This window comes from Puma concolor, chromosome D1, assembly GCF_028749965.1.
Source record: "Puma concolor isolate L17-30 chromosome D1, mPumCon1.1.hap2, whole genome shotgun sequence".
In the NCBI taxonomy this organism is placed as follows: domain Eukaryota; kingdom Metazoa; phylum Chordata; class Mammalia; order Carnivora; family Felidae; genus Puma; species Puma concolor.
The window spans coordinates 59,255,292-59,268,625 of NC_141676.1; the positions used below are offsets into that span (position 1 = coordinate 59,255,292).

Genomic DNA, 13,334 nt, shown 5'->3' on the forward strand with positions numbered 1-13,334 from the left:
TTTATTTTTGTGAATGGTGTGAGAAAGTGGTCTAGTTTCAACCTTCTGCATGTTGCTGTCCAGTTCTCCCAGCACCATTTGTTAAAGAGACTGTCTTTTTTCCATTGGATGTTCTTTCCTGCTTTGTCAAAGATGAGTTGGCCATACGTTTGTGGGTCTAGTTCTGGGGTTTCTATTCTGTTCCATTGGTCTATGTGTCTGTTTTTGTGCCAATACCATGCTGTCTTGATGATGACAGCTTTGTAGTAGAGGCTAAAGTCTGGGATTGTGATGCCTCCTGCTTTGGTCTTCTTCTTCAAAATTACTTTGGCTATTCGGGGCCTTTTGTGGTTCCATATGAATTTTAGGATTGCTTGTTCTAGTTTCGAGAAGAATGCTGGTGCAATTTTGATTGGGATTGCATTGAATGTGTAGATAGCTTTGGGTAGTATTGACATTTTGACAATATTTATTCTTCCAATCCATGAGCAGGGAATGTCTTTCCATTTCTTTAAATCTTCTTCAATTACCTTCATAAGCTTTCTATAGTTTTCAGCATACAGATCCTTTACATCTTTGGTTAGATTTATTCCTAGGTATTTTATGCTTCTTGGTGCAATTGTGAATGGGATCAGTTTCTTTATTTGTCTTTCTGTTGCTTCATTGTTAGTGTATAAGAATGCAACTGATTTCTGTACATTGATTTTGTATCCTGCAACTTTGCTGAATTCATGTATCAGTTCTAGCAGACTTTTGGTGGAGTCTATCGGATTTTCCATGTATAATATCATGTCATCTGCAAAAAGTGAAAGCTTGACTTCATCTTTGCCAATTTTGATGCCTTTGATTTCCTTTTGTTGTCTGATTGCTGATGCTAGAACTTCCAGCACTATGTTAAACAACAGCGGTGAGAGTGGGCATCCCTGTCGTGTTCCTGATCTCAGGGAAAAAGCTCTCAGTTTTTCCCCGTTGAGGATGATGTTTGCTGTGGGCTTTTCATAAATGGCTTTTATGATCTTTAAGTATGTTCCTTCTATCCCGACTTTCTCAAGGGTTTTTATTAAGAAAGGGTGCTGGATTTTGTCAAAGGCCTTTTCTGCATCGATTGACAGGATCATATGGTTCTTCTCTTTTTTTTTGTTAATGTGATGTATCACGTTGATTGATTTGCGAATGTTGAACCAGCCCTGCATCCCAGGAATGAATCCCACTTGATCATGGTGAATAATCCTTTTTATATGCCGTTGAATTCGATTTGCTAGTATCTTATTGAGAATTTTTGCATCCATATTCATCAGGGATATTGGCCTGTAGTTCTCTTTTTTTACTGGGTCTCTGTCTGGTTTAGGAATCAAAGTAATACTGGCTTCATAGAATGAGTCTGGAAGTTTTCCTTCACTTTCTATTTCTTGGAATAGCTTGAGAAGGATAGGTATTATCTCTGCTTTAAACGTCTGGTAGAACTCCCCTGGGAAGCCATCTGGTCCTGGACTCTTATTTGTTGGGAGATTTTTGATAACCGATTCAATTTCTTCGCTGGTGATGGGTCTGTTCAAGCTTTCTATTTCCTCCTGATTGAGTTTTGGAAGAGTGTGGGTGTTCAGGAATTTGTCCATTTCTTCCAGGTTGTCCAATTTGTTGGCATATAATTTTTCATAGTATTCCCTGATAATTGTTTGTATCTCTGAGGGATTGGTTGTAATAATTCCATTTTCATTCATGATTTTATCTATTTGGGTCATCTCCCTTTTCTTTTTGAGAAGCCTGGCTAGAGGTTTGTCAATTTTGTTTATTTTTTCAAAAAACCAACTCTTGGTTTCGTTGATCTGCTCTACAGTTTTTTTAGATTCTATATTGTTTATTTCTGCTCTGATCTTTATTATTTCTCTTCTTCTGCTGGGTTTAGGCTGCCTTTGCTGTTCTGCTTCTATTTCCTTTAGGTGTGCTGTTAGATTTTGTATTTGGGATTTTTCTTGTTTCTTGAGATAGGCCTGGATTGCAATGTATTTTCCTCTCAGGACTGCCTTCGCTGCGTCCCAAAGCGTTTGGATTGTTGTATTTTCATTTTCGTTTGTTTCCATATATTTTTTAATTTCTTCTCTAATTGCCTGGTTGACCCACTCATTCGTTAGTAGGGTGTTCTTTAACCTCCATGCTTTTGGAGGTTTTCCAGACTTTTTTCTGTGGTTGATTTCAAGCTTCATAGCATTGTGGTCTGAAAGTATGCATGGTATGATTTCAATTCTTGTAAACTTATGAAGGGCTGTTTTGTGACCCAGTATATGATCTATCTTGGAGAATGTCCCATGTGCACTCGAGAAGAAAGTATATTCTGTTGCTTTGGGATGCAGAGTTCTAAATATATCTGTCAAGTCCATCTGATCCAATGTCTCATTCAGGGCCCTTGTTTCTTTATTGACCGTGTGTCTAGATGATCTATCCATTTCTGTAAGTGGGGTGTTAAAGTCCTCTGCAATTACCACATTCTTATCAATAAGGTTGCTTATGTTTATGAGTAATTGTTTTATATATTTGGGCGCTCTGGTATTCGGCGCATAGACATTTATAATTGTTAGTTCTTCCTGATGGATAGACCCTGTCACTATTATATAACGTCCTTCTTCATCTCTTGTTACAGCCTTTAATTTAAAGTCTAGTTTGTCTGATATAAGGATGGCTACTCCAGCTTTCTTTTGGCTTCCAGTAGCATGATAAATAGTTCTCCATCCCCTCACTCTCAATCTAAAGGTGTCCTCAGGTCTAAAATGAGTCTCTTGTAGACAGCAAATAGATGGGTCTTGTTTTTTTATCCATTCTGATACCCTATGTCTTTTGGTTGGGGCATTGAATCCATTTACATTCAGTGTTATTATAGAAAGATATGGGTTTAGAGTCATTGTGATGTCTGTATGTTTTATGCTTGTAGTGATGTCTCTGGTACTTTGTCTCACAGGGTCCCCCTTAGGATCTCTTGGAGGGCTGGTTTAGTGGTGACAAATTCCTTCAGTTTTTGTTTGTTTGGGAAGACCTTTATCTCTCCTTCTATTCTAAATGACAGACTTGCTGGATAAAGGATTCTCGGCTGCATATTTTTTCTGTCTAGCACACTGAAAATCTCGTGCCAATTCTTTCTGGCCTGCCAAGTTTCAAAAGAGAGATCAGTCACGAGTCTTATAGGTCTCCCTTTATATGTGAGGGCACGTTTACCCCTTGCTGCTTTCAGAATTTTCTCTTTATCCTTGTATTTTGCCAGTTTCACTATGATATGTCGTGCAGAAGATCGATTCAAGTTACGTCTGAAGGGAGTTCTCTGTGCCTCTTGGATTTCAATGCCTTTTTCCTTCCCCAGTTCAGGGAAGTTCTCAGCTATTATTTCTTCAAGTACCCCTTCAGCAACTTTCCCTCTCTCTTCCTCCTCTGGGATACCAATTATGCGTATATTATTTCTTTTTAGTGTATCACTTAGTTCTCTAATTTTCCCCTCATACTCCTGGATTTTTTTATCTCTCTTTTTCTCAGCTTCCTCTTTTTCCATAACTTTATCTTCTAGTTCACCTATTCTCTCCTCTGCCTCTTCAATCCGAGCCGTGGTGGTTTCCATTTTGTTATGCATTTCGTTTAAAGCGTTTTTCAGCTCCTCGTGACTGTTCCTTAGTCCCTTGATCTCTGTAGCAAGAGATTCTCTGCTGTCAGCTATACTGTTTTCAAGCCCAGCGATTAATTTTATGACTCTTATTCTAAATTCACTTTCTGTTATATTATTTAAATCCTTTTTGATCAGCTCATTAGCTGTTGTTATTTCCTGGAGATTCTTCTGAGGGGAATTCTTCCGCTTGGTCATTTTGGATAGTCCCTGGCGTGGTGAGGACCTGCAGGGTACTTCCCCTGTGCTGTGGTGTATAACTGGAGTTGGTGGGTGGAGCCGCAGTCAGACCTGATGTCTGCCCCCAGCCCACCGCTGTGTCCACAGTCAGACTGGTGTGTGCCTTCTCTTCCCCTTTCCTAGGGGCGGGATTCACTGTGGGGTGGGGTGGCCTGTCTGGGCTACTTGCACACTGCCAGGCTTGTGATGCTGGGGATCTGGCGTCTTAGCTGGGGTGGGTAGGCAAGGTGCACAGGGGCAGGAGGGGCAGGCTTAGCTTGCTTCTCCTTAGGTGATCCACTTCAGGAGAGGCCCTGTGGCAGCAGGAGGGAGTCAGATCCGCTGCCGGAGGTTTGGCTCCGCAGAAGCGCAGAGTTGGGTGTTTGCGCGGAGCGAGCAAGTTCCCTGGCAGGAACTGGTTCTCTTTGGGATTTTGGCTGGGGGATGGGCGGGGGAGATGGCGCTGGCGAGCGCCTTTGTTCCCCACCAAACTGAACTCTGTCGTCAGGGGGCTCAGCAGCTCTCCTTCCCTTTGTCCTCCAGCCTTCCCGCTTTCTGAGCAGAGCTGTTAACTTATGACCTCCCAGCCGCTAAGTTGCGCTTGCTGTCGGAACACAGTCCGTCAGTCCCCTCCGCTTTTTGCAAGCCAGACTCGGGGGCTCTGCTTGGCCGGCGAGCCGCCCCTCCGCCCCGGCTCCCTCCCGCCAGTCCGTGGAGCGCGCGCACCGCCTCGCCGCCCTTCCTACCCTCTTCCGTGGGCCTCTCGTCTGCGCTTGGCTCCGGCGACTCCGTTCTGCTAATCCTCTGGCGGTTTTCTGGGTTATTTAGGCAGGTGTAGGTGGAATCTAAGTGATCAGCAGGACGCGCGGTGAGCCCAGCGTCCTCCTACGCCGCCATCTTCCCTCTCCTTCTCCCCTTAATTTATTTTTAATACTTATGTGCCAGGCCCCCTGATAGGCACTAGCGTTACTAGGGGTGGCCAAAGAAGACAGGGCTCTATGACAATCATCACATTTAATGGCTAGTAGGTGCTGTGTGTGGGCACCACTCACCACTCTTAACATTTACAGCCTTATAGCAGGTATTCTCTCAGTAGCCCGTTTTACAGATAAGGAAACCAATGTTCAGAGACAGGGATTTCCCGAAGGCCCACAGCTAGTGGAGCCGTGACATGTCCAGGTAGCTTGGCTCTAGAGTCCCTGAGCCACTGAATTATTGTGCTTCTGAGTTTCTGTAGAATTTCCATTCTAGGAGACTCTTTTGACAGATGAGGAAACTGAGGCCCAGATGGGCTGAGGGCCTCTTGTCAAAGTCTCCCAGTCTTCTACCCAGGTAACCTTGGTTGAAGGTCAGGGTCCTTGACCCTGGTTCACGTGGCTTTTTCTCAGAGTCCTGGCTTCTATAAAGGGCTGGGCCTGCCACAGAGAGAAAGCCACTTCTACACCCACATTTGGGACAATAATAGCATGAGGGTCTCTTTAAGTTTGCTCACCAAATATTGGTGAGCTACAGGGAACAACTGTCTGGTACTAAATTAAGAAATTCCCCTTTACTGAACTCTGCATCTGTGTCCTGAGCTGACACTGAGCCCACCCAAAATGAAGGCCAAGGGCACTAGAGCCCTCCACAGTCCAGGCCCAGCATCCCTCCCCTGCCCAGCCCTGCCCTCAGCCCTGGCTTTGCCCCTCACCCTCTGTGAGCCAGCCATGCTGAATTTCTCAAGCCCCTGGGTTTGCATATGCTGTGACCTCTCCCTGGAACACCCCTTCCACCTTCTCTTTCTGGAAAATCTTGTTTGTTCTTCTTGGCCTTGTTCAAATTCTACTTCCTTTGACAGCTCCTCCCTACCCAAGAGCCATGGTCGCCATGGTATTTCTATATACCTCTGCTCGAAAAGGTGGCATAGGGTTGTTTTAGGACATAGACTCTAAGTTGAGCTTCCTGGGTTCCAATCTCAGCTCTGCCTTTGCCAGTTGCTGCCTGAGCATCAGTTTCCTCATCTGTACAATGGGAGTAATGAGGGCAACCATCCTCTAGGTTTGTTGGGGGAGGGAGTCAAATGATTTATACACACATCACTTAAAATGCTACCTTGCATCTGGTGCATGCTCTGTAAGTCTTAGCTATTGCCATAATATTTGTTTATCATCTCTTAGTGGACATGCCACAGGATTTTGAGGCTTCTCTGTGCCAGTCCAAAACCTTGGTCCCAGACCCAACCCCAGCTCCCTCCAACAGCAGCTGCTCAAGCTACACGGAGACCCAACATCTGGCTGTGGTGGGGATAATGTTCACGGCACAGACCCTGCTCGGCGTGGGCAGTGTGCCCATTCAGCCCTTCGGCATCTCCTACATCGATGATTTTGCCCACAACAGCAATTCGCCCCTCTACCTTGGTGAGAACCGGGGTCTGAGGGAGGGCCAGGCTCAGAGGAAGGGGGATGAGAGGCCCAGATAGGGGCTGGGCATGAGTCCCTGACCTCTGCTCCATGTGACCAGTAAAGGTCCAGAGAAGACCCAGAGTTTCCTGGGCCTAACCAACTGCTCTTGCCTATTAGAGACTGGGTGGGCACTGATCTGCTGAGGGAAGCCAGGGCCAGAGAAGACTAACCCAGCCTTTGTGTTGCAGGGATCCTGTTTGCAGTAACCATGATGGGGCCAGGCATGGCCTATGGGCTGGGCGGTCTCATGCTGCGCCTTTATGTAGACATCGACCGGATGCCAGAAGGTGAGCCTCAGGAGCGCACAGTTGTCCCTGGGGGCACACAGATGCTAGCTAGCTTATGGATTGCTGGTCTAATAGGAGACAATGAGCCAGGGGACTCAGGTTCAAATCCCAGCAACCTCACTGACCTTGGACATGCCTCTTAACCTCTCTGAGCCTCAGCTTCTTCATCTTTGAGATACTCTCTGTCCTGTCCACCTCCCAGAGCTGCAATCAGAATCCAATGAAAGCTGAAGATAAGCTGTAAAGCGCCATCAGACAGGGGAATGGAGAAGCACGCAGGAGAGAAGTTCTGGAGCAGGACTCAGTTACCTTGGGCCTACCTCAGATGGAAACTTACTGGGTTGACCTCTAAGGACCCTTCTAGTTCTGACCACTTAAGGGTCTGGAAACCTGTGCCGAGGGCACCATTTAGGGAACCTCAGTCACTACTCCAGGTAGTAGCTGGGGTGGGCCGAGGAGTAGGATGGAAGCTTGGCCTGAAGGCACCAGGAGAGGGCAGTGGTGGGGGTCCCCGTGCTCTGGCACCCTACAGGGAATAGGAGAAGATTCCTTTTAGAACAGGTTACTACTGCAGCATCTCAGCTGCCTGATTGTCACATCTAAGCAGCTCTAAGCCCCAACCTATGCCTTCTACCTCCTGCTACTCAGAAGTCCCATCCCTCACCTGGAGATTTTCAGCAAGCTCTAGAAAGCTCAAGGTCACACACGTATGAATGAATGGACACGCAGATGCTGCTTCTTGTTCTCTGGTTTTTGCACAAGGGTGCCTCCAGGACAGGTCTGGGCAGCTCTGAACAGGTCTCGCTAGGAATAGTCCTGCCCCACCTTCCTCTCTTCTAGAAAGCTGGGCCCAGGAGCCAAGCGTGAGCTCTGGTTATTGTCCTTAGGTTTCCCAGACACGTCCCAATGCCAGGGAAGGGCGGTGTGTGTTTTCTGGCTCTGTTGACATCATCCTGGCAGATGTGGCACCTTCACAGGCAGATATGGTGTTCCTGTGGACTGACCTCCCTACACTTTCTCTATGGGGGATTTCAGGGGTGGGTGTGGCGTGTCTGCTGCAGGCACAGCTGGGTGTGTGAGAAGCGGAGGAGTCAGGGAGATACGTGTGCTGACGCTCACCAGGCTGGCACAGAAGCAGGGGAAATAATAGGTGGAGGAGGGATTTAGTGCAAAAACCAACTTCATTCCCAGCTTTACAGATACATTTGCTGAGTGCCAGTTGTGTACTCTGGCCCCTGGCCAGGTAAGCTCAGGACCAATCACCTGGGAACCAGCCCCGCTCATGGGGTTGGTGTCATTATGCATCTGTGTCTTTATAAAGTGTTTGCGGATGCTATAGCAATTGAAGGAGGAGGTATCTGACTCAGCCTTGAGGTCAGGGCTTGGATGGGGGATGTGGGCGTTCCAGCCAGGAGGCACATCTGGAATAGTCTAGTCCTGATTACACCTGGGGAACTTGTTAAAGGTAAGACTCCTGGGTCACCTTCCCACCCCACCCCGTGGTAGTTTTAAGTTGGCCTTGGGTATTTTTGACAAGCACTCTGGTGATTTTGATGAGAATCTTGTGCTGAGAAGCACAGGAGTAGCCCTGACCATAACAATAATAATAATAATAATAATAATAATAATAATGATAATAAATCACAACAGTAACAGTAAGATGAGGAAGATGAGCAAACTCCTATACAGCACATACTCTGTGCTGGCACTATTCTAAATGCTTTACATGAGTCCGTTTCTGTGATTCATCACCTGTGATATAGGTACTACTGTCTGTATTTTACAGAGGAAGACACTGAGGCACAAAAACGTTAAGTAATTTGCCCAAGGTTGTTATGTTAGTAATAGGAATTCAGACTCAACGGTCCATTTCCAAGGTCCATAACATCGACCACTACACCCAATGCCTGGGTAGTTGAAAAAGCTGAGGTCCAAGAAGGGTCAAGGTCAGATGCGATGTAACTGGCAAAGCCACCACTCAAGCCCAGGTCCCCTGACTCTTGGTCCAAGTCACCTCACGTCTCAGAAGCCAGTCCCACGATGGTGGGATCCTGATCCTAACATCACTATGGTCTTCTCTTTCAGGTGGTATCAGCCTGACCTCAAAGGACCCCCGATGGGTGGGTGCCTGGTGGCTGGGCTTCCTCATCTCTGCTGGTGCGGTGGCCCTGGCTGCCATCCCCTACTTCTTCTTCCCCAGGGAGATGCCCAAGGAGAAGCATGAACTTCGCTTTTGGCGAAAGGTCTTGACGGTCTCAGACTCACCTGTTAGCAAAGTAAGCCCCCTTCACATCCCCACCCTAGTCCAGGCTCCAGCCCCACCCACTTGTTCTCCTTTGTAACCTTAAACTTCATCCCTCCCCGGCACTGCACTTCACAACTTGCAAATCCATTCCTGTCCAGGCTCCACAGCATCTGCCTACAGCCCCACACAATGAGTATGTCTGGCCCCTTCCACAGCTGAGGAGATTAGGGGCCAGAGGAGGAAATGACCTTCCCAAGGCCACAAGGCCACTGAGGGCATCACTGGGATGAGAACCCCAGCCTCTCTGATCCCATGCCCTGTCTCTAAACATTACACTTTCCACCTCTTTGCTCATCACTTCATGGTTTTTGTGAGTTCTAACTGTGCTGTGCCGGAGCAATATTGAGAGCTAGGGGGAGGGGAGAATGGGTGGGAGGGCCTGAGAAGACTTCTCTGAAGGGGTGGAAATTGAGCTGGACTTTGAAGGATGGTGGGAGCCTAGAGAAGGGCGTTCTAGGTGTGGACACAGTAGGTCAAAGAGTTCAGCTGTTGAAATGAATCTGGCCTTTTTAGAAGCAGTGAGGGGACAAACACACATTGAGTGCCTCCTCTAGGCCAGATGTCAGGCCGACACTGGAGCTCAGCACATGGCCTCTACCCTTAAAATAGGCATGGCCTAGTGGGGACAGAGATTCATAGATAAGTAACAGGCCATGAGGTGCTAGAGGACATCTCGCTGAAACCCCTGCTTGGCTGTGGGGCAGGTGGTCTTTCCTCAGAAGAGACCCACTGGGCAGATCAGATGACTGGTCGGGGGGTCTCCCTGTTTTCCACAGACTCACCAACACACGAGGCCCTAAAAACAATACATTGGCTCCAAAGTACAAAAGAAAATGACGAAATAGAAACGTTTCATAAAAGTTCAATATACAAGTAATGTCAGCTTGATCAGGTTTTCTTTAATACTCACACACATTTCATGACATTCTGAAAATCTGTACATTTGATTTTCTTGTTTCCCAAGTTCTCACACACACAACGTTTCTGTGACCAAATGTGTGGAGTTCTTCATGCCGATCAATTCTCGGCGATACCCACAAGGTGTCCCACTCAACCCTGACACTGTCTACCTGGAGGTAGCATCTGATCCCACAGGTTAGGGCTCAGACTCACAGTTGAAGTCCCACTTCATTTGCAGACAATAGGCTCACCCCCTGGTTACCCACAACTTCTGTCCTACTTGGCTGCAAATCAGGTTCCCACAGCCCCCTTCTTGGATTCCATGATTTTCTAGACTAACAGCTCACAGAACTCAGGAAAGGACTTACATTTACCAGCTAATTATGTAACAAGGGATATGATAAAGGGCATTGCTGAACAGCCAGATGAGATTACATAGGGCAGGGTCTGGGAGGGTCCCCAATGCAGGAGCTTCTGTCCCTAGTGGAGTTGGGGTGTGTCACACTCCTGGCACGTGGATGTGTTCACCAACTTCAAACCCCATACTATTAGGATTTTGTGGGGGCTTTCTCCATATAGACATGATTGTCCTTAACTCCATTACCAGCCCCTCTCCCCTCCCTGAAGAATTGGGGGTGGGGGTGGAGGGCCTGAAAGTTCTAAGCTTATAATCATGGTTTGGTCTTTCTGGTGACCACTTCCCATCCAGGAGCCCACTGAGAGTCATCTCATTAGAACAAAAGATGTTCCTCTCATCCAGGAAATTCCAAGGGATTTAGGAGCTTGGTGATAGATGCTCCCAGCACTTAGGAAATTATACAGATCTTAGGGCTCCATGTCAGGAACTGGGGTCAAAGACTATTAGAAGATTCTCCTAAGCACTCTTATTTACAAGAGTTTTAGGAGCTCTGTGTCAGGTATATATATATATATATATATATATATATATATATACACACACATATATATATTTGCTTATTTATGTTTATATATTTCTTATTAGTAATTGTGGAGAAATCACAATCATAAATTATTTGTTGCTATGTAGTTCTAATTTCAAAGAGATGATCTGTAAAAAAGACTGTTGAATATTTTGCAACAAGAATAATTCTATTTCATGAGGCAGGTCGGTGCATTTGAATATGCTTGCTGTGATGTGAGCAAGAAAGTTTGGGCCTTGGAGAGAGGGCTGAAAATGTCTTCACCTAGAAAGGCTAGAATTTGAGCCCAAGTCTGTCTGACCCCAAACTTGGCTGTTCTATGACCCTCATGACACATCTCCCTCTGCCCCCACCAGCACCACCCTCACCACCACCACTGGATCAGAGGGTATATACATGGGACACCAACGAGAATTGATATTAGAACAGCCAATAGGGGCCAGAACAGGAAAGGCCTTGCCTGCCACCTTCAAGAGCAGCAGGCAGCCCTGAAAGGAGGGTAAACAGGGGTCCCGTGGCTCTATCACTAGGTTCTAAGCTGAGAAAGGGACAGAGGAAGTGTGTGGGCGTGGCTGGGGGTGGGGAGACTGATGCAGCAGCCATGGCTGTGGTCCAGGTGGGAACCGGTGCATTGGCAGTGAGGCAGGCCAAAGGGAGGAGTCCAGGAGCCTCCCAGGAGGCAGACTGCTTGGGCCCCGATGCTGCTTTGCTATGGGGCATCCAGGATAGTGCAGGGCTGGGCTGATGCTGGGCTTGGAGGCAGGGGAAGGCAGGCCCTGCAGAGGGACCAGTATCATGGGAAGAAGGCAGCTTGAAATCACAGATGGCACTTACTGGTTCTGCCTAGCTCAGGTCAGAATTTGAACGAGGTAAGGATTCCTAGAACTTGGAGGTGAGTTCTTAGAAGTAGGGGTAGTCATAGAGAAAGAGAAGAACCTGGGTTTTTGGTTATGGGCAGTCTCCAAGTTGGGCCTTAAATCTGAGCAGAGAACAACCACTTGAGCCATGGGGTGGCATCTGTGGGAGAAGCAAGGGTGAGGCATGTGTCAGTTGTGTGACCTTGAGCCAGTCACTTCCCCATTCTGTTCTGTCATGGAAGACACTGAGGTTGGATTCCTGGAGCAATATTCTGTGTGCCTCGAAGTCTAAGAAGGCACAGTTTTTGGAGTTGAAGCTGCTGTGATGCAGGGATTTGGGTTTTCAGAGCTGCATCTCTGTGATGCTTTGAAACCCTGGCTCCCCGGCTGTGAACCTGTCTGGCTGTCTGGATTCATTCTGTCAGCACATTGGGGATGGGGAGTGAGGAAGGAAGGGGGTGAGAGGTTCTTAAAAAAGAACCGAAGGCTGAGAACATGATGATCTGCTTCCAGCCGCTCTCAGGCAATAAATATTGATGTGGGAGGAATTGTTCCCCCGCCTCCTTGAAGCTGCCTTGGCCAGCTCTGCTCGCAGTTACTCAGACTGGCCCAGCCCACTCAGGCCACTGAAGAGGAGGTAGATGGACGAAGAGGAAGGGCCCAATTAGGCAGAACTGGCAGCCAGAAAGTCCAGGCCCACAGACATGGGAAGTGTAGCTTCTGTAGACAGCGGGAACAGGCAGGGGGAAAAGTGAAGGGAGGCTATTTCTCACATCCCTTCAAGCATCTTCTCCCAGGCTCAGGGGTCCCCTAAATACCCTCCTATAGTAAATGCAGTTTTTAAAGGTGGTGTCATGGTATGTAATATAAGGGTCGTGTGACCCGGCGAAGGTCTCTGACCTCAGTCTCCTTATCTCTAAAACGGGCAGAAGATTGGACAAGGGTTTACCAGATTCAAGGACGTCTTCTCTAAATGGCTCCCTATCTCTGGAGCAGTACATGAGCCCTTTCCCTGTGGGAGAAAACGGTGCCGTCCACAGCCTCTGCCCCAAGAAGCTCTCAGGTAATGAAGGAAGGCCAGACTCAGACAGACTGACTGACAGCTCAGGTTTCTCCAGGGTCGGTGCTTAGAGTTCTCTGCCTACAGGGAGGGGAGCATGAACAGTCTCCACAGAGAAGACTATAAGATGGTAGGTGGGGGAGGCTACACGGACGTGAAGGGGCAAAAGCTCTGCTTTCCTGCCTTTGATTCTGCCCATGTGTCTGTGGCTTCCTGGTGGCTACCAGACATCCTTCTCAAAGTGAACCAGGGCAGGTCTTACCTTTCTGCAAGCCACAGTCACCCTGTCTATAACCAGACAGTCTCTAAGTCAAGCCCCAGGACTCCTGGCAGATGGCTCTCTAGAGCCTGTGGAGTAGAAATGGCCTCTCAGGGGCTCCCCAGCAAGTCATCCGGTCCCATTAGGACCCCATTCAATCAGCAACACTCCTTTGCCCTCCACACCCTCAGGTCCCTCTTAGTGCCTACCCTTGGGTCTAGGCAAGGGGCTGACAAAGACCTCATCCTTCGAGATCCCCTGTCCCTGCCCAGCCTCTGAGCACCGCTGGCTTCTGTCACCTTCTCTCGGTTCCAATTTTCCAGGAGTCTCCATGTCTGTCATTCTAGGCTGTCTCTCAGAGTCTGGGATTCTAATATTATAAAGTTCTAAATTTTGTATTTCTAGTAAAGATTCTCAAGTACTTGTGTTCTATTATTCTAAGA

At 47.6% G+C, this 13,334-nt stretch overlaps 1 protein-coding gene across 8 annotated transcripts in view; it reads left to right on the forward strand.

Moving 5' to 3' along the window:
* The window catches only part of SLCO2B1 (solute carrier organic anion transporter family member 2B1), a 63,066-nt gene that overhangs the window by 18,519 nt on the left and 31,213 nt on the right, over positions 1–13,334 (forward strand). For 7 of the 8 annotated variants that reach the window (XM_086678327.1, XM_086678324.1, XM_086678325.1 and 4 more), the window contains 3 exons: positions 5,998–6,237; positions 6,471–6,569; positions 8,655–8,845. In XM_086678327.1, the coding sequence (XP_086534453.1) occupies positions 5,998–6,237; positions 6,471–6,569; positions 8,655–8,845 (530 nt within the window). The remainder of the gene's footprint in view (positions 1–5,997; positions 6,238–6,470; positions 6,570–8,654; positions 8,846–13,334) is intronic. The other variant, XM_086678328.1, reaches the window with a different exon arrangement.